Source organism: Quercus suber, unplaced genomic scaffold (assembly GCF_002906115.3).
Source record: "Quercus suber isolate HL8 unplaced genomic scaffold, Cork oak 2.0 scaffold_232, whole genome shotgun sequence".
Classification (NCBI taxonomy): Eukaryota; Viridiplantae; Streptophyta; class Magnoliopsida; order Fagales; family Fagaceae; genus Quercus; species Quercus suber.
In genome coordinates this window covers 762,759-781,750 of record NW_027069689.1, presented here as the reverse complement: position 1 = coordinate 781,750, position 18,992 = coordinate 762,759, and the positions used below count along the sequence as shown (strand labels likewise).

General features: G+C 33.7%; 2 protein-coding genes across 3 annotated transcripts; both read right to left on the bottom strand.

Annotated features, from left to right (window-relative positions):
- Positions 1-875: 875 nt before the first annotated feature.
- Positions 876-2,633, bottom strand: LOC111988504 (peroxidase 5-like). Its single transcript, XM_024020307.2, has 2 exons — positions 2,362-2,633; positions 876-1,852 (listed from the first exon to the last, which is right to left on the bottom strand). The coding sequence occupies exons 1-2, from the start codon at positions 2,569-2,571 to the stop codon at positions 1,082-1,084; spliced, it is 981 nt and encodes a 326-aa protein (XP_023876075.2). The 5' UTR covers positions 2,572-2,633; the 3' UTR covers positions 876-1,081.
- A 2,058-nt stretch (positions 2,634-4,691) lies between these two features.
- On the bottom strand, positions 4,692-11,686 carry LOC111988469 (cellulose synthase-like protein D4). 2 transcript variants are annotated; one of them, XM_065780317.1, is made up of 6 exons: positions 10,786-11,686; positions 9,939-10,331; positions 8,021-8,825; positions 7,223-7,627; positions 6,549-6,886; positions 4,692-6,013 (listed from the first exon to the last, which is right to left on the bottom strand). In XM_065780317.1, exons 1-6 carry the CDS (start codon positions 11,232-11,234, stop codon positions 5,038-5,040), a joined length of 3,366 nt encoding a protein of 1,121 aa, XP_065636389.1. In that variant the 5' UTR covers positions 11,235-11,686; the 3' UTR covers positions 4,692-5,037. The 2 variants fall into 2 exon arrangements, with proteins under 2 accessions (XP_065636389.1, XP_023876038.2); XM_024020270.2 differs by lacking the exons at positions 9,939-10,331; positions 10,786-11,686 and adding an exon at positions 9,464-9,717 and having other exon boundaries at positions 4,693-6,013.
- Between the last annotated feature and the right edge of the window lie 7,306 nt (positions 11,687-18,992).

Genomic DNA, 18,992 nt, shown 5'->3' with positions numbered 1-18,992 from the left:
ACTAATACCACTTTTTACTTACCAATAATTGCCCACCAAATCAGCAGTTTGTAAAAAAATTGTGGTTTTAGCATTCTTCTAAAAAAAAAAAAAAAAAGTGGTATAAGCGGTGGATGCAAATGCGAACCAATATTAATTTGCTACTTCAATAGTTTGTAAAAATGTTGTAGAAAAGTTTGTGGTTATAGCATTACTTTTAAAAAAATCAATGAAATTTTTACGAGGGCAAAGTGTAATTTTATTGAACAAAATTGCTAATATATATATATATATAAACACCAGTATTTCTTAAAAAATAATTTGGGGAGACATTTGTCCCCCAAAGTCTAGGAGTACCTTTGTCCCTGTGTGTATATGTATAAAATAAGTCTAAGAACACAACTTTTACTACAACTTGATAAAGTGGTTGAAGATAAGTAGTAAAAAAAGAGTAATGAACTCATCTAAATGTGATTATCCACCATTCATGATAAACCACCCATCAAGTTGTGGTAGGAGTCGTAGGACCTCTTCTTGGCACAATCAAGATGTGTAGATCATATATTCCATAAAGGTCGTATAAAACTTTCTCAAAAAGTAAAAATAACCAAATTTTAAAGTTAAAAATTGTTAGACATATTACAGTCCAAGAGGTCTATACTAAATGTTGGCCTTTGTACTTGTAAAACAAGAAAACTAATATCATTTAGTTTAGGGATAGCTTAGAATTCTCTAGTAAATAATCCTTACATTGCATTCATGTAAATTAACTAAAGTGCTTAATAGTAAAAATGTAACAGTCTTTCTACTGTGAACTTGGTCTGTTTGATTGATCCGTGTGAACCATTGCTTTTGTTCTCTTATTTTCTCTTTTTAATCTCTCAATTACTCAACAATTTTAACATCAAACATTTTATTGCTCATCATATAAATGGACACACTTTTACAATAATGAAGTAGGCGAAAGCTGCGAAAAAGGGCCAAACCAATTCACACAGAATGTAAAAATCACACAATTTAAGTTACAAAGTCCAATGAAAGGCAACACCGCAAACAAAAAAACAAAATAAAAAAACATAGCTTATAAAGGGTATAAGATATTCTAATTCACCACCCTACAGTTCTTCCTAATTTCACCTTGTTTCTCATTGAGCACATCAATTGAACCCATGTGCACCATTGCAGCAGCAAACTTTGAAGCCCAAGCACTTGGATGGTTAACATTATTCTTCACCATCTTTCTTGTTAAAGAACTAATCCATAGCACTTGATCTGTAGCCAATAGCCCCTTGTAACTTTTTAAGTTCTTATAGTAGTTGTTATCAAGCCGGGTTGGTGTTGAAGGATCGAAAGGCACTAGAGGATCAAGCATGGTGTTTTTTGAGGGTTTGGGACATTGAGATTTTAAGAAATTAGCATAAGCAGGATTCATGGAGGGATCTTGTGCATATTTTGCATTGAATGAATATAAACGTTTTGAGAAAAAAGAGCAATGCGAGTCACCAATAGAGTGAGCCCCAGAGAGTGTGACCATTTCCTCAAGTGACAACCCTTTTTGGGCAAAGTTGTTTTCCAATTGTGTCACGCTGAAAAATGCATCAGGAAGATTTCTAGTTACTTCATCTATCAATGAGACCCTTCCATCAAAACGCCCTCCAGGGACATCATAGTGGATACCACCAGCACTGAATACACTATCTCGAGCTGCAAAGGCAATTATGTCTGCACATGAAACTGTTTGTGGGCACTGAGCTTCTATCTTGGCTTTAGCTTCGTCTATCACCTCAAATCCTTGTACTCCTTTGTTTCCCATGCTTTCTTTCTCTGCCTTATTGCCCGGTTTGGAATCAAGCAAAATAGAAGCATCACATCCCTACCACATAAACACAACAATCAAATTTGTTAGACCTTGAATTTCTATTCTAGGAGAAATTGATTTTTACAAGGCAAAACTAGCAATAAGTATGGATGCACTTTTTATTCTTTCCTTATAATTTTGTCATACCCGAATAGGCAATAGTAGATGAAGGTGATTCTACTATTAAAAAAAAATTAAAATTATAACTAAATGTAAAGAGCTTACAAATTGACATGCCATCAACAACATTATAACTATTTTCATACTAATGTTTAAAAGATGTTACATAATAAAATTTATCATATTCAAATATACTTGGCATCTCTTGGTGTTCGAACTTCAAGGAAAGAGATAGATATAGGCCATTAGAAACCTTAATTGGTTGAAAATTGATTTTAACACTTCCAATAAGCTTAATCCAAGAGCTGGATTGATTTTAAGAGCAATGGGATTTCTACATAATTTCAAAGAGGCATATATCCTTTTTGTGACATAAGGGAAATGAAAGTAAAAAGTATAATTACCCTTACAAAACAGTCATGGAAATGGAGCCTAATGAGGGCAGGAGCTATGCCAGAATCATTGACAAGTGCTTTTGTTACAGTACTCTTCACTATGGCCTCAGCTGATGGGCATGATTTCTGATAGAAACCAAGCTTCAAAGGCACTGAGAGTGCAGGAGAGTTCAAAAGTATGGCAAAAAAGAACACAGAATAAGTGAACAAATTTGACATAGTACCAAAATGGGTATATTAAACAAGATTGCTTTAAGAAAGAGAGAAGAGAGAGAACCGTGTGGTGTGGAGGACACAAGCCTTGGTTAGTGCATTTTATAGTGACTCACCAGATCAGCATGTAGACAATATTAAATCAATTGTGGTAAACCATGGGAATGCTAATTGCTAAAGCAGTCAATTGTATTGAAGCTTCCTTGGTTAGATCGTTTAATATAAACAAATGACAACATGTAATTAACAATTGCAAGGCGTGTGCCGGCCACACAATTCCCTAATTTTTTTAGTATTTTTATTATATGTATAAAGACCGGAACCATATGAATTTCCCCGGGTTAACCTACTTTGAAATTACATTTATTGTAAATTAATTATAGAAAAGAATATACAAAATTCTTATGTGGGTTTTTTTCCCCCTGAAAAATACAATACCCTTTTGATGTTTTTATCATAGCACTAGAACTCCACGTGATAATGTTTTGTGCATGAACCGTTAAAGATGCGTTTGGATAATTTGTTGCAAATTCGTGTTTTAGTTTTAAAATAAGCTTTCCTAAAAAAGTTATGAGAAGTTGCTTTTACCAAACGAAATTTTAGGTTTTAAAAATGTGCTTTTAGACTCCCAAAACGCCTAACCAAATAGACCCTAATTGTGTAAAACTTAATCTCCGCAATTTTGAATTTAACACAAAATCTCTATACGATATTGCTCTAAATGAAAATATATATCATCGCATGAGCAATTATATTTACTATTTATTTTCAAAGATGTTTAACATTTTATATATAAAATAATATTAAATGGGATTGAGTGTTACTTACAAATTTAAGAGTTAAAAAAAAGAAAAAAAAGAAAAAAAAAGAGAGAACCAAAGATTTTGTATATTTTTTCTTTTATTGAGTTTAAGTTAGAATGCGCCAGTGGTTTTCAACGAAAGATTAAAGTAAATTCAATAATAAACACAACTAGTTGTCTAATCTAATATATTTTAAAGTTTCTATGTGGTTTTACAAAGACATGGTTCAACAAAATCTTAACGCGTCGAGGACTCGAGAGGCTATAGTTTATCTTTTTCCTCCTATTTATTGGTATTATATATATAATCAAAAGTTAAAGGTTTTTTTTTTTCGATAAGCTTCAATATTTATTCAAACTAAGGCAAAGAGCAGTCTGTCTGACAAGCAGCAACGATTAATGCCAGAGGGAGAGGTTTACAGCTATGATGCGTGTTACTAGAAGAACATTTTAGTCTACCATATTTGACTAGGTCTTCCTATATTATACTGAGAAATAATGCAATGTCTCTTGTTTTTTTAGGATGACGCGGTTGTCTACTTTTATATTTTTCATAGTTTGAACTCTAGATTTCTACATCTTTATTAGAAGTATTAAGATGTATCAACTACAAAACTCTTAGCAATTCGCCTCATCTGAAATCAAAGAAATTCTTTGTATAGTTAATAATTGTTTAAAGTAAAATCAATGGGCTTGGATTACTATCACGACTGAGGTAGGCACTAAATATACATTAAATATTCAAGTAACTATGACTTTAATTAGACTTTAGAGAGAGTGGAAGAATGCAGAGGACACTAAAGAACTATGCATTAATTATATAGTAATAGAGTCCATCACCCTTTGTTTTTCTTCTTTGAGAAACAAGTCAATCACTTAATTATATGGGTATAGGAAGAATAACTCAGGTTGTATCCAATAATTTCACAAGAAATATGGACTAAAATCATAACGTGAGAGTTGGCAACTTATTTTACATGCCAAGTTCCTTTTGATTTGGTAAAGGGGTTGTAGGGATTGGGTTGAAATTTTTTTCAGTCATTGCAATGAAACAAATGCACGCTGGGCCAGTAACTTTTTAAAGTAATCATGCAATACTGTTAAGTTAATGACAAAAAAGTGTAGTTTTCGATTAACTCAATTGATAATCTTTTTATTTATCATATAGTTCACCATTCACATGAGATTTTATCCCACTTACACTATAAAAGAATTAAATTGAAAAAAGAAAAAAACTCATTAGCGTTTTGAAATTATTATGAAAATAAATCATATTTGATTGTATTTATAATAAAAGAATCTGTAATTGAGAAGTATTAATACTACAATATATTTATTACAGTATTTCCATGTTACAAAAAAATATGCTTGCCTTAACAAAAATTATGCGTGCAGATGTATTTGGAGTGGAAGTCCTTGATGCACATACCGGACAAGATGTTCGATGATATTGTCCTCCATGCACGCATTACATATACAGCATTGTCACAATTGCTAAATAAATAGTTCTTTCTTTGAAAAATCTATAGTACCACAAGAGAACAAATTATGTTATACAACCATTACACATAATGCCCCTCTTATATATAAATGTGTGCTACTTAAAAGTGTTTGTGGATCTCCTTGCTCTGACAGAGGCATTGCATGTAATAAAATCCATCATTTTCTCTTCAAGGGAATTGAAAAGTTGAACCACCTGTTCCTGTACTAGAATCAGTTGTGGCTACCTGAGGTGGATTAATGGAAACCCAAAGCAGAGAGAGTGTGATTGCAATGAGACCAGACCAAACAAACACAATTGTTGGTGTCTTTCCTCTCCTTCCCATCAAACCTTTAGCAAAAGGGTACAAATGAGCCAACACCCAGAAGCTGAAAAATGCTCCACCAACAAACTTACTCCACTGAGGAACTGTGCTATACACTGTCCTTGAAAATGCAACAGCAATTGCAATGATATTCACCATTGCAATAACGATTGGTGGGATCATCAATGAGGTCCACTTCACAAGGTACAAGTCTGCAAAAGCGTCATCAATGTCCTCTCCTCCTGACTTAGAAGTCAATGTGAAAGAAATATCAATCCCTGCAATCACTTTTAGTAGGCCTTGTACCACAGCAGCCAAGTGAGCACTGGTCCCAGAAATTAGCCAAAATTGTTCATTCCTCCACCACTCTTCTAATGCAATACCAGACCATTTCACCTCTAGGATAGCTAGACCCATGAGGCATAGAGTTATGGTAAGCAAGTAGATCAAGAAGGCCACACTTAGAGTTTGCACAATGAAGTGACCAGAGAAAAGTGAGAGTGCAGGGAGGAAGCAATAGACAATGAGGAATATGGAAGTGAAGGGGTAGACACCAACATTAAGGTAAGCCAGGCGTTGGAGAAGCTTGAGCTGCCTAGAACCTAGCAAAGGATTGTTTCTAGAAAAGAAAATCTCAACAGAACCAGTGGCCCAACGAAGCACTTGGTGAAGCCTATCAGTGAGGTTAATTGGAGCTGAGCCATGAAATGCATCGCGCTTGGTGACGCAGTACACTGATTGCCACCCTCGGTTGTGCATTCTATACCCTGTCACCACATCTTCTGTGACTGAACCATAAATCCATCCCACACGGTCACCCCATTCTGTCTTGTCCTCATACCTGTCATGGAAATGGTAACATGCAGTTTCATCATGTAATTACTTGTTGTGTCTAGGCATTGTTTTTTTTTTCACGAGGGTAGAGCTAGGGGATAGAATAAGTAAACAACATTTATCATAATTTTTGACAAGGCATGTTATGATTGGTGTATGATAAAAGTCGTGTTAGGGGTGAACCATAGGAAAATGAACATTAACATTATCTGGATTCCCCTACTCCTAAAAAATAAAAAAAAAATTCACTAATAATCTACCGCTACCAAAATGTTTTATACTTCTTACTAATTGATTAATACACACACACACACACACACACACACAAACTATCTCATTTGTAAGGTTTTCTTGACCCTTTGCATAATAAATTTCTGTTTTATATGATAATGTGTTTGGTTCTTACTCAAATTTCGATCAAGATTGAGGAACTGAAATTATTGGCACTCATGCATTGCAGCTCTTAAGAAGCATGATTCTGATAGTAAGATTCCAATCACATGAATATAATATAGTACTAATTGAAAGGCAGGCACGCATACCAGCAGGAAATGACAGAGACAGCTTCAGCAACAGCTGCAGCATCAAGAGGATCACGCGGGGCCCTGAGAATACCAGGAGGCCTTCCATACTTAACTGCAGAATGATCAGCAAGGGGTCGGCCGTGAAACTCAGCAATGGGTATGGACTCAGCCAGCAATGTAGAATTTCCAAACCGCTTTGGCAGATGATTCACATCAAGTTCAGGATCAAAGTCATTGGGCTTCAAGGTTTGCATTTGAGTCTCAGTACTTTGAACAATCTTGTCGGGTTTTGGTGGGTCGAAACCATACAGTGCAAACCGCCTGAACATGCAGCCAGTTCCCACATAAACCGGACCCTGCATGTTCAAATATGATTTTGTATAATTTTCCAACTTCTTGGCCAAACTATCAAATCTTTTTTTGAAAATAAAAAATAAAAATAAAGGACAGGGTTTGTTCCATAGACATTTTTCTTTATCATCTTGCCAAAACACCAATTGAGATTTTATAGAGGCAATTCAATCTAAGTATGCTATTCAATAACTAGAGATTTTAACCGTTGAATTAACTAAAATCCACTTTAATTAGTTAATTAAACAGACGTTGAATAAGTTGTGCACGCACAACGACATCCTCCAACCAGTCTTGTGGGAGGAAGTCTCAATCGTGACATGGTTCATATAGTGTCATACCTGAATACCATCAAGGGCACGCATGTTGCCATCAAAGAACACAGTATTATGGTTGGCATATCGATCAGAAGGATCAATTCCTTCAAATCTTTGAGGGAATTGAATGTAGCAAATGTTCTCGCCTCCACGATCCATCATGAAGCACATTCCTTCGCGGATAGCTTTGCAATTGAAAATGTAGTGATCACAGTCAAGATTGAGAATGAATGGGCCATTGGACAGGATGGCCGAAGCTCGTACCAAGGCATTCATGGCACCAGCTTTCTTGTTATGATCATAGCCCGGCCGTTTCTCACGTGATACATATACAAACATAGGGAGGCGTATGTCCACATCACTGAAGTCTATGATCTTCTCATCTGTCCCTCCCATTAGTGGATCACTACTAGGGGGCTTCAACATCACCTGTGCATGGTTTAGTACTTGAAAGTCAGGGCTCTAGGTATATGATTCATGAAACAATGAAATGATAATCCTAATGGTATAATAATAATAATAAGGCAACACGGTAAAATGCACAAATAGTAGTAATAAACATGAGTGATATCAGGAAGTTTACCATATAATCCATTCAAATTGACGCGTGATCAATTACATCAAAGTAATTCAAACATCTCTATGTTTTTTGAAGTAATACCAATCATATTCATTGCTACATCAAATTGTAAGCATATTTATAATAAAATTGTAATAGGTTTAGTATGTTCCAATAAAAAAAATTTGAAGTTCATATGCAGGTAATTAAAGTCTTCCACTTAGCAAGCAAAGAAAGAGCGATTAATCTATGCAAGAGTGTACCTGAAGAATTCCTGCATGGTCACCTTTGGAATGTTCAGCATAAGGTATTGTCCAGGTACCAGGCCAGTGTGTTCCATCAGCCATCCATGTGGCTTTGGGGACCTTTATTGGCTCCCCAGGTTCACTTCCACTCTCCCTCATATGCTTCAACACCTTCATTTCCTCCCTTGCATTGAATGCTTCTGATCTCCTCCTAATCGAGTCTGTAAGCCCATTGATCCTTACCTTAAACTCATCAAACTCTCTCTTGACCTTCCTCCTATCCTTCACAAAATCCAATCTGCTTTTGTTCTTAGTTGGGTCAACTTTCAAGCCGAAGTAAGTCTCAGGATTCCTAGGCTCAATATTATGTTTTCGACAAAATGGAACCCATAAATCAGCAAAGCTTGCAGCCTCAGCCATTGCCTCAAATGTGAGGAGTGCCCCTCCATCATCAGAAACATAACATGCTAACTTTTCCACAGGAAAATCAACTGATAGAATTGAAAGAATGGTACAAGCTGTGACAAGAGGTGGTTCTTTTTCAGGATCAGCTGTGGACACAAATAAGTCAACACCAGGAAGGTCAGAGCGGCCTGTGGGATTGGAAGGTGATGGCATATCAAATTTTTCACGTAGGACTTCAAGGTCAGTAGAACGGTTTACTGGGCAGATCTTAGGAACTTGGTCAAGGATCCATGAGAAGGCAAACCATGTTTCACACACTACTGACATGAACCACAACCATACTGCATCAGTGTTTGGATTTGTGAGTCTCCAATGCAAAAAGAAACCCAGCACCACTAACCGAATAACGATCAACAACCTGGGCAATGTTTTAACTCTTTGTCATTTAATAGTACATGAGCTTGATACAATATTAGGCATAAGACAATAACTTTTAACCCAGATATTTTCTTTTTTATTTGTGAGATTCTCACTTAAAGTTTTTGTTATATTTTGTCTATTGTTAGTAAAAAAATTTAACAATGGAATCATTAAATTGTCTTGACCTTCACAAGTAAAGATGGATTTACTTAAAATGAAATTAATAAGATATTTTTTTTCGCATCAATAGCATATAAAGCATAGTATTAAAAATAAATAAATAAATAAAGTTATCTATCTAAAATGTGATGTGTGATAAAGCTTAAGGCTAAGAGAAAAATAGAAGTTTAATGAGGACTTATTGGAGAAGAGATGCTTTTAGAGATAAAGTGAAAGTGTACTTGTAAGTAATTTTTCTTTTGTATAAGATGAATTTTTTTTTTTTTAGTTATAAAGAAAAATAATAATCTATGAGAATATTTTTTTTTATACGTACATATAATATAAAAATATAAAACTAAAATTGGGGTTTTCTTCCATTTCGGAACTTGTTGTAATGTCATATACATTTAAAGTGTTCATTTTTTTCCCCAGAGAATAACAAACAAATTAAAAATGTAACTTGCATGTAATTACCTGTAGGGGCTTATGATGGCTGTTGGAATTGGCAATTTTCGACTTAGGGGCTTCCAAGGCTTATCCATTGATTCCATCATGCCCCCCTTGAAGCCATTATTATCATCATCATCATCATACATGTCATCTTGGGGCCAAAAAGCATTTCCAACTCCATAGGTACCTTTTGTCTCAAACAACCACCTGTTGTGGTCAAATTCTCCAGTTTGGTTCCTCTTCATCATAGACATATTTTTAGGATCCCTTTTTGACCCATCTGGTATGATTTTTTTTTTTTTTTTTTAAAGTTATAAAGAAAAATAATAATATATGAGAATATTTTTTTTTATATGTACATATAATATAAAAATATAAAACTAAAATTGGGGTTTTCTTCCATTTGGAACCTTATTGTAATGTCATATACATTTAAAGTGTTCATTTTTTTGCCCAGAGAATAACAAACAAATTAAAAATATAACTTGCATGTAATTACCTGTAGGGGCTTATGATGGCTGTTGGAATTGGCAATTTTCGACTTAGGGGCTTCCAAGGCTTATCCATTGATTCCATCATGCCCCCCTTGAAGCCATTATTATCATCATCATCATCATACATGTCATCTTGGGGCCAAAAAGCATTTCCAACGCCATAGGTACCTTTTGTCTCAAACAACCACCTGTTGTGGTCAAATTCTCCAGTTTGGTTCCTCTTCATCATAGACATATTTTTAGGATCCCTTTTTGACCCATCTGGGCCTGGCAATTGCAGTGTTCCATTTGAATAATCTTGTGGCTCATCCTCATCTACTTTGTACAACTCCTTGCAACCTGGGCACGTACCAGTTTCTTTTTGTGCATCCAAGTAGCAATCTCTACATATTTTGAACCTACACAACACGTTTTAATTGAATGTTATCTACTCATTTTATTCCTAGCTAACAATCTATATATCCTTGGCACATTAGCCTTTCTGGCATTGCAAGTGGAGGAAAATGAAAAGGCCCAAAAAAAAAAAAAAATGGCGTTCACCTTTGTATTATTAAGAAAATTGTGTTTTTAAAATTGGGACAAAAATGCATTTTCAAATCCCAATTCAAGGGGTGCTATTTTTTAAAAATTGCCAGATTTTTGCATTTTCATATGATAGATTTTCACAACTACACTTTTCATAGATTTTACCAAATGCTCAATTGCGTTTTTTTTTTTAAAAATCATCATGTTTTCAAAATGAAAAATTTTAAAATTGTTATTTTTTCAAAAACTCAAGCTTTCAAATTAACAATTGACCCAAAGGGGCACTAAATATGCATAAATATAAATATACAAAGAAAGAGCACATACCTACACTCACAAGGCGTAATATCATGTCCCCTTTCATCCTTCATGACCTTGCCATCACAAGCAGGCATGGCACATGCTGAGCCCTTGGCTCCAGCCATCTGAGGATGAGTCACCTCCGACTCTATAACCTTGTCCATGAGATGTGCTCGTGTCACGCTATTGAATCCCCCAGTGAAAAGGGAATTCGACACGTATTGTTCTTCGGCCTTGGCTGCCACGGACGTATCCATTGGCTGATTGTCCGGCGTGGGAGGAATGTGCACGGTGTAGTTCATGTAATCGGCGGATAACTCTCCTGATATATCAAGGTCATCTCTTGAAAGACTAACATACCTTCCACTTGAAGTTCTTCTTGCAAATTTGACGGTTTGTGAACTACGTTGAGACCCATCAGAACCTGCAGGGGTACGTAAATTTTTCTTTGATGGTTGGGTAGATAGGGATGCCATTGTAATATCTGAATTGCTATTATATCATGCCAACGTTCTATCACATTTGCATGAAAAAGTTACGAAATAACCTTTATTATTGTATTCTAGCTGAAAGAATTGATAATATTTTTCAGGAAATGCATGCACAAGGCTTTTCAAAACTCTTCTAGATCGACAATGAAGTGCCGCTTGGGAAGATGTTGAACTAGCACGAGAGGAAAAGAAATTTATTGGGTTACATTAATTTCTAATAAAATTGTTCTGCATGCATTCCAATGACTGGAAAAATTTGTAAGGGAAGGCAGTAATTTGTGTAAAAAATATTGCGACTGAATCAGGCGTGGTGGAAAATTAAGCTGTGTATTTCATCAAGTTTGTTCACCACCAACGTTGGCGACGAGAAGTTAGGAATTTTGATTGGAGAGAGAGAGAGAGAGAGATGTGGGAGTTTCCGAAGAAGATGAATTAATGGCGAGGGACCAAGTCTTAAAATGACCATTTTTGGAGTGTCACACTACGGGTTTTAAGGGCCAGTGCGTGTTTGTTTGTGGAGGGGATTGGAATAATTACCTTTCACAACATTTTTATAACAATTTTACAACAAATTTTAAGTAACAAGTCGTTATTGTTTGATGAAAAGTAATATCAATGGTGGACCTAGATTAGAACCAATAATAATTTACCACTTAAAATTTGTTGTGAAATTGTTGTGAACCTAACATTACTCGTTCATACCTCCCACAGCTTGTTGGCCATATTGTTTTTCTTGTTTCTGACTTTTTTCCTTTTCTTTCTTTCTTTCCTCTTCTTCTTTCTCCCCACCCTCACCCTAAATTAGTAAGTTATATACCCACTTTGTTGTTTTAATTCATTAGCATATATTATTTTTTATATAAAAAAGGCAGTGATTAAGTATGCCTAAAATGTAAGTCTTCACTTCTCTAAAAGTGCTACGACCAGTTTGTCAAGTTGGTATAACTCAGTAAACTCACGTCATGGAGAAAGTATCTCATTAGATGGTCTTCTGAGGCCTCTCTCTCACAACATGTGAGATAGTGTTGTCATTGAGCCATTATTAGACTGATTGAAATGGTTTTTTTTGTAGACTCTATAGTTTTATTGCCTTTTGAAAGGATGCCTTTTAGTGGGATTGTGTGTGGGTGATGAAGCTAAATGGGACGAGGGAATCTTGAGCGAAAAAGAGATGTCTGTTTTTATTTCTTGTATACGGTAAAAGCACATCTATAGGAAAATTCAAAACTTCCTTGAGCTTTTTTAGTTTTTTTTTTTTATTTTTTATTTTTTTATTTTATTTAGTTTTTTCCTTCTTTTTTGAGAATCAAATTTCCTTGAACTTGTAATACATACAATTGATGACAAAAAACACATAGGAAAGTTGTAAATCAAACAAATTTCACGTTGAAAGTGAGCTTAATTTTGCTCCGTTCAAAATTTCTCTTAGAGAGTTAGAGGTGGCAATTTAGATTAATTATACAATACAAATCCTTCTCTCGCTTTTTGCCTTTATCCCTTTGCATTATCCTATGAATATGATGAATGATGATGTTGATCTCAATTAGTTCAGCCCACAACCAGCAAGATTTTCCATAACAATAAGTAATAATTGTATTACAAAATTACATTAGAAATAATGTGATAAGATTACACACTTTCATACACACTTTGTCACAACTAAACTATGTGACAGATTGTGAGTGATGGAGGAAAAATGATAAGTTCATGTAATAGTGACAAATTCACAGTCTGCCACGACAATTACATTAAAGTTGTGGTACTAGCATTATGGATGACACAAGGAATTGAGATCAAGGACACTTAAATAGATATGACAGCCATAAACTGTGATACCTTGGAGGTGCCTGTTCCATGTCAGAGTTGAACGAGTCTCACCACCATACATATATCATGGAACCTGTGAATCAATGTACCATTCCTGGATTGCTGGATGACTTGGCTTTGAGATGTTTAGCAAAGTTGTCCCATGGACACCATGGAGTTTTTGAATGTGTCTCAACAAAGCAGAGAGTTTTAATCCCAAGCTCTGACTTTTGCCAATTTTTAAAGCTAGAGAAGGAAGGATGGTGTGGAAATTGGCTATTTGTTCTTACTGAAAGCTCTAGCAACGAGTGCGTTGCCTATGATCCTGAATCTGATATATGCAAACACCATGGTCTCATTTTGTATGCAGTGTTATGAGCCCTTGACAGACAAGTATGTTTAATAATATGTTCATTTTTTTTTTATCTATGTCGTGCTCTGATTTAAAATTGTCAATTGCTTCTTCGTTTCTTTTTAGCAATTGCTTGCAGGTGTATTCTCACCTCAATAGCAATTTGATGCATTCAATAACAAGAAACTTTCCCAAAAATTTATTGAATGGCGTGCACACTTGTTTTGTACAGATTTAAGTTTCCTCTTTTTCTTCTTCTTTTCTGATAATTTATTTTTAATTTTTTTTATGAAGTGGAACCTCACTTAGGTAAGATCTCATGAACTCACCCTTGGAGAGTAAAACATAGATCAACAAGAATAATTATACAATTTTTAAAAGTACAAGAATGACATGCTTCCTCCTTTCACACAATAGTAAATCTAATAATTAAATTTATGGTGAAGCTTACTATTCATGTAAGAATAAAGTGTTTGTTATTATTGTACTCATAAAGTATTGTATATTCTTCCTACAATTGAACCAAGAAAGTAAACCGAATCCAACATTGCATGTCATCAACTAGGTGAAAAGGCACACCAGAATAGAATCTTTTGTTCCACTCTTAACTACATAATTTAGAATGCTATGTATCTTCTTCTTCTTCCTTTTTTATTTTTATTTTATTTTTTTATTATTTTTACTTTGGATGTTTTATAATGAAAGAAAAACTAGAACTTGTGACATGTTGTGAATAGCGCAGTATAAAGTGAAACACTCAAAATGGAACAAATTTAGACATACAATACAAAAAACCATTATTTACTCCTCAATATTAGTCATTTATTCTATTTTGAGAAGTCTTAAAATATCGTATTTTTTGAAAAATGAATGGACATTTATGATTTCCTCAACTAATCCTCGTCAATACCCATTTTTCATTTTAATTTAATATAAAGAGGATAGTTTTAAAAGCCTATATATATTTTTTAAAAGATGATATATAAAAAAATTTCGGTTTGGAATAAAAAAAAAATTCAGCTTTGAATTGAATTGAATAAAATTTCAGTTTAGAATAAAAAATTATTTTTGATCTGATCTTTGATTTTTTTAAGAGATAAAAATAATCGGGGAGAGGGAGAGAGGGATGGTTATTCTTTTTTATTTTATTTTTCAATTTTTTAGTTGATGTGGCATTTTTTAACTAAAATTTTTACCTATTATTTTAAACGCCATGTAAGCATCATTTGTGCCAACAATGCAAACTGTTTGTCACATAGGTATTTTTTGTTAATGAGTTAACGGTAGAAACCAAATTGATTGTAAATTGAAAATAACAAGGACTAAATTGACTGCTACTAAAATATAGGGATCAAAATGACTGTGACGCTAAAATATAGGGACCAAAATTATGTTTTTGCCTTTAATTTAATATAAAGAGGATAGTTTTAAAAGCCTATATATTTTTTTAAAAGTTTCTTATAAATGCAATAGAATTTGAAATGATGATGGTCACTCCATGATGAATAAAATTTTAAGATTTCATAGAGTTTGTGTGTGTGTGTGTGTGTGTAAAACAAATTTGAAGACTAAAGTTTAATTTGACCCTTAAAGTTTGAGGTTGTTTTCATTTTGACATTTCTTGTTTGATTTATTTTTTTATTTGGCCCCTTAAGTTCATTTTGACAATTTATTTTAGCCCCTAATGAAAATTAAAATTTTGAAAAGTAAAGGGCCAAACAAAAAAATTGAGTCAAACATGTAGAGCCAAAATGAAAATTTTAAAATGTAAAGGACCAACATGAAAATGAATCAAACATGAAGGGTTAAAATGAAAATTCGAAAGCTGAAAGGCCAAAATGAAAACAACAAAAAATTTAAAGGTCAAAAGTGTGTTTTAGTCAAATTTGAAATTATTGGATCTACTTTATGGTTATTACTTTATATCACTATGTCAAGGCATCGATTGGATTTTTTAGTGCGGGTGGGATTTGAATCCAAATCCTTTATTTGATGACACAAAATTACTGTTCGAAAATTAGACCAAATCGGTTGATCAAACCGGTTCAATTAGGAACTAGACTTAGAACCAATATGATAAAAACTGAAAATTGGTATCTTTTTTAGTTTTTTGATTGTTTTGGTTTTTAAAACCATGCAAAAACCTTTACTAGTTAAGCTTTAAAAATTTGAATCTTATGGAGATGACCAACAAGGATGGAGGAGTATTTGATATCTTATTACAAAACCATTATTTTGTATTTGTTGCTTTGCTCTTTGATCAATAGTTCATGACAATATTTTTGCACTTGATATCTTCATACACTTTTCCATTGATATGGTAAACACTACACGGTAAAAGGATCCACAAGACAATCGGTGGTCTGTTCTTATGTAAAGTGCGGAAAAATTCTGCTTTATATTATGTCACTAACCCATATTTTTTTGAATCCAAATCTTCTGTCCCACTTTTCCTGCTCCACTCTATACTCCACCAATAAATACTTGCCACATGTTCACTTAATTAATTAAATACTATCATTATTAATTTATTAATACTACAGTTATTAATTAATAGTAGTATTTAATTAATTAGGTGAACACGTAGCAAATATTTATTGGTGGAGTATAGAGTGGAGTAGGAAAAGTGGGACAAAAGATTTTGACTCATATTTTTTTTTTGCTTTAGTTGCTTCGATTGAAAGATACAATAAATTTTCCACATAGCCTTTATATAGACTATAAAATATAAATACTATATAGTGGGATTTAGTGCAATTTATTGCAATCCCAAATCACTTATGGCCTGATTGGATGTTTAAAAAAAGAGGGAGAGTAGAGTAGAGGGAGGGAGATTAATTCAATTACCTTGTTTGAAAGTTTTTTGAAGGGGAAGGGTTTGGAGGGGTTTCAACTACCTCTAACCCCTCATTTTTTAATTCCCCCAAATTGGAGAGAGTTGGAGGGAGAGTAGAACAGATAAATTATTGACCAAATGAATTCCACAATTTACCCTTTCTAAATTAACAAAATTACAAATTGATTATTCTTTGTTTGTTTGCTAAGAAAATTTAAGGTGGATGAAAAAAAAAAAAAAGACCTGAGATTCATTTTGTTTTTGCCTTTAATTTAATATAAAGAGGATAGTTTTAAAAGCCTATATATTTTTTTAAAAGTTTCTTATAAATGCAATAGAATTTGAAATGATGATGGTCACTCCATGATGAATAAAATTTTAAGATTTCATAGAGTTTGTGTGTGTGTGTGTGTGTGTAAAACAAATTTGAAGACTAAAGTTTAATTTGACCCTTAAAGTTTGAGGTTGTTTTCATTTTGACATTTCTTGTTTGATTTATTTTTTTATTTGGCCCCTTAAGTTCATTTTGACAATTTATTTTAGCCCCTAATGAAAATTAAAATTTTGAAAAGTAAAGGGCCAAACAAAAAAATTGAGTCAAACATGTAGAGCCAAAATGAAAATTTTAAAATGTAAAGGACCAACATGAAAATGAATCAAACATGAAGGGTTAAAATGAAAATTCGAAAGCTGAAAGGCCAAAATGAAAACAACAAAAAATTTAAAGGTCAAAAGTGTGTTTTAGTCAAATTTGAAATTATTGGATCTACTTTATGGTTATTACTTTATATCACTATGTCAAGGCATCGATTGGATTTTTTAGTGCGGGTGGGATTTGAATCCAAATCCTTTATTTGATGACACAAAATTACTGTTCGAAAATTAGACCAAATCGGTTGATCAAACTGGTTCAATTGGGAACTAGACTTAGAACCAATATGATAAAAACTGAAAATTGGTATCTTTTTTAGTTTTTTGATTGTTTTGGTTTTTAAAACCATGCAAAAACCTTTACTAGTTAAGCTTTAAAAATTTGAATCTTATGGAGATGACCAACAAGGATGGAGGAGTATTTGATATCTTATTACAAAACCATTATTTTGTATTTGTTGCTTTGCTCTTTGATCAATAGTTCATGACAATATTTTTGCACTTGATATCTTCATACACTTTTCCATTGATATGGTAAACACTACACGGTAAAAGGATCCACAAGACAATCGGTGGTCTGTTCTTATGTAAAGTGCGGAAAAATTCTGCTTTATATTATGTCACTAACCCATATTTTTTGAATCCAAATCTTCTGTCCCACTTTTCCTGCTCCACTCTATACTCCACCAATAAATACTTGCCACATGTTCACTTAATTAATTAAATACTATCATTATTAATTTATTAATACTACAGTTATTAATTAATAGTAGTATTTAATTAATTAGGTGAACACGTAGCAAATATTTATTGGTGGAGTATAGAGTGGAGTAGGAAAAGTGGGACAAAAGATTTTGACTCATATTTTTTTTTTGCTTTAGTTGCTTCGATTGAAAGATACAATAAATTTTCCACATAGCCTTTATATAGACTATAAAATATAAATACTATATAGTGGGATTTAGTGCAATTTATTGCAATCCCAAATCACTTATGGCCTGATTGGATGTTTAAAAAAAGAGGGAGAGTAGAGTAGAGGGAGGGAGATTAATTCAATTACCTTGTTTGAAAGTTTTTTGAAGGGGAAGGGTTTGGAGGGGTTTCAACTACCTCTAACCCCTCATTTTTTAATTCCCCCAAATTGGAGAGAGTTGGAGGGAGAGTAGAACAGATAAATTATTGACCAAATGAATTCCACAATTTACCCTTTCTAAATTAACAAAATTACAAATTGATTATTCTTTGTTTGTTTGCTAAGAAAATTTAAGGTGGATGAAAAAAAAAAAAAAGACCTGAGATTCATTGTTTTTGTTTGCTTTGATTAAAGCTTCACTGTTTAAGATTTGTGCTTTTGTGTAAAAGGTGTTTGGATTCTGAGATTCTGGTCGAATTTAGCTGGAGAACATGGCGTCGGCGTCAACTTCGGCCAGAGCCGGAGGAGGCTCCAATCAACCTTTGCAACCGCAGCAGGTACCTGACATGTACCAGAAGTCTCTTTCCATGTTCAAGGTCTCGTGGTTACCGTTCATGGTGATGACTTTGCCGCTGGCTTTCATCGCTTGTTGTTGAAGTCTCTCGAGAAAATTGAGTATTTTAATCTCATCACCGCCGCAATTGAGTACATTGCTAACCTAAACCATGGTCGTTGACCCGCCGGTCCAGTTGTCGAAGTCGTTTATCAACTTAGCGAGTCGTAACGCTTGCTTTGACTTCTCCAAATCGTTGTGGAGATTGCCAATCGAATGAGTCGACCCGGCGAAGAAGGATACCAAGTTTTGAACTTTCTAGGGGCATTTTCTCTATCAAAAAAAAAAAAAAAAAAACTTTCCAGAGGTATTTTGTTTTGTTTTTTTTTTTTTTTAATTTTATTTATGGTTTTTAAAACCATGCAAAAACCTTTACTAGTTAAGCTTTAAAAATTTGAATCTTATGGAGATGACCAACAAGGATGGAGGAGTATTTGATATCTTATTACAAAACCATTATTTTGTATTTGTTGCTTTGCTCTTTGATCAATAGTTCATGACAATATTTTTGCACTTGATATCTTCATACACTTTTCCATTGATATGGTAAACACTACACGGTAAAAGGATCC

Excerpts from the sequence above, each read along its gene's own strand:
- LOC111988469 (XM_065780317.1), bottom strand. The coding sequence starts at position 11,234 with ATGGCATCCCTATCTACCCAACCATCAAAGAAAAATTTACGTACCCCT. Across the intron at positions 10,332-10,785 it reads ATTACGCCTTGTGAGTGTAG|GTTCAAAATATGTAGAGATT; the intron begins GTATGTGCTCTT and ends CGTGTTGTGTAG. Across the intron at positions 6,014-6,548 it reads GTCTCTGTCATTTCCTGCTG|GTATGAGGACAAGACAGAAT; the intron begins GTATGCGTGCCT and ends TTTCCATGACAG.
- LOC111988504 (XM_024020307.2), bottom strand. The coding sequence starts at position 2,571 with ATGTCAAATTTGTTCACTTATTCTGTGTTCTTTTTTGCCATACTTTTG. Across the intron at positions 1,853-2,361 it reads TCCATGACTGTTTTGTAAGG|GGATGTGATGCTTCTATTTT; the intron begins GTAATTATACTT and ends TTTATGTGGTAG.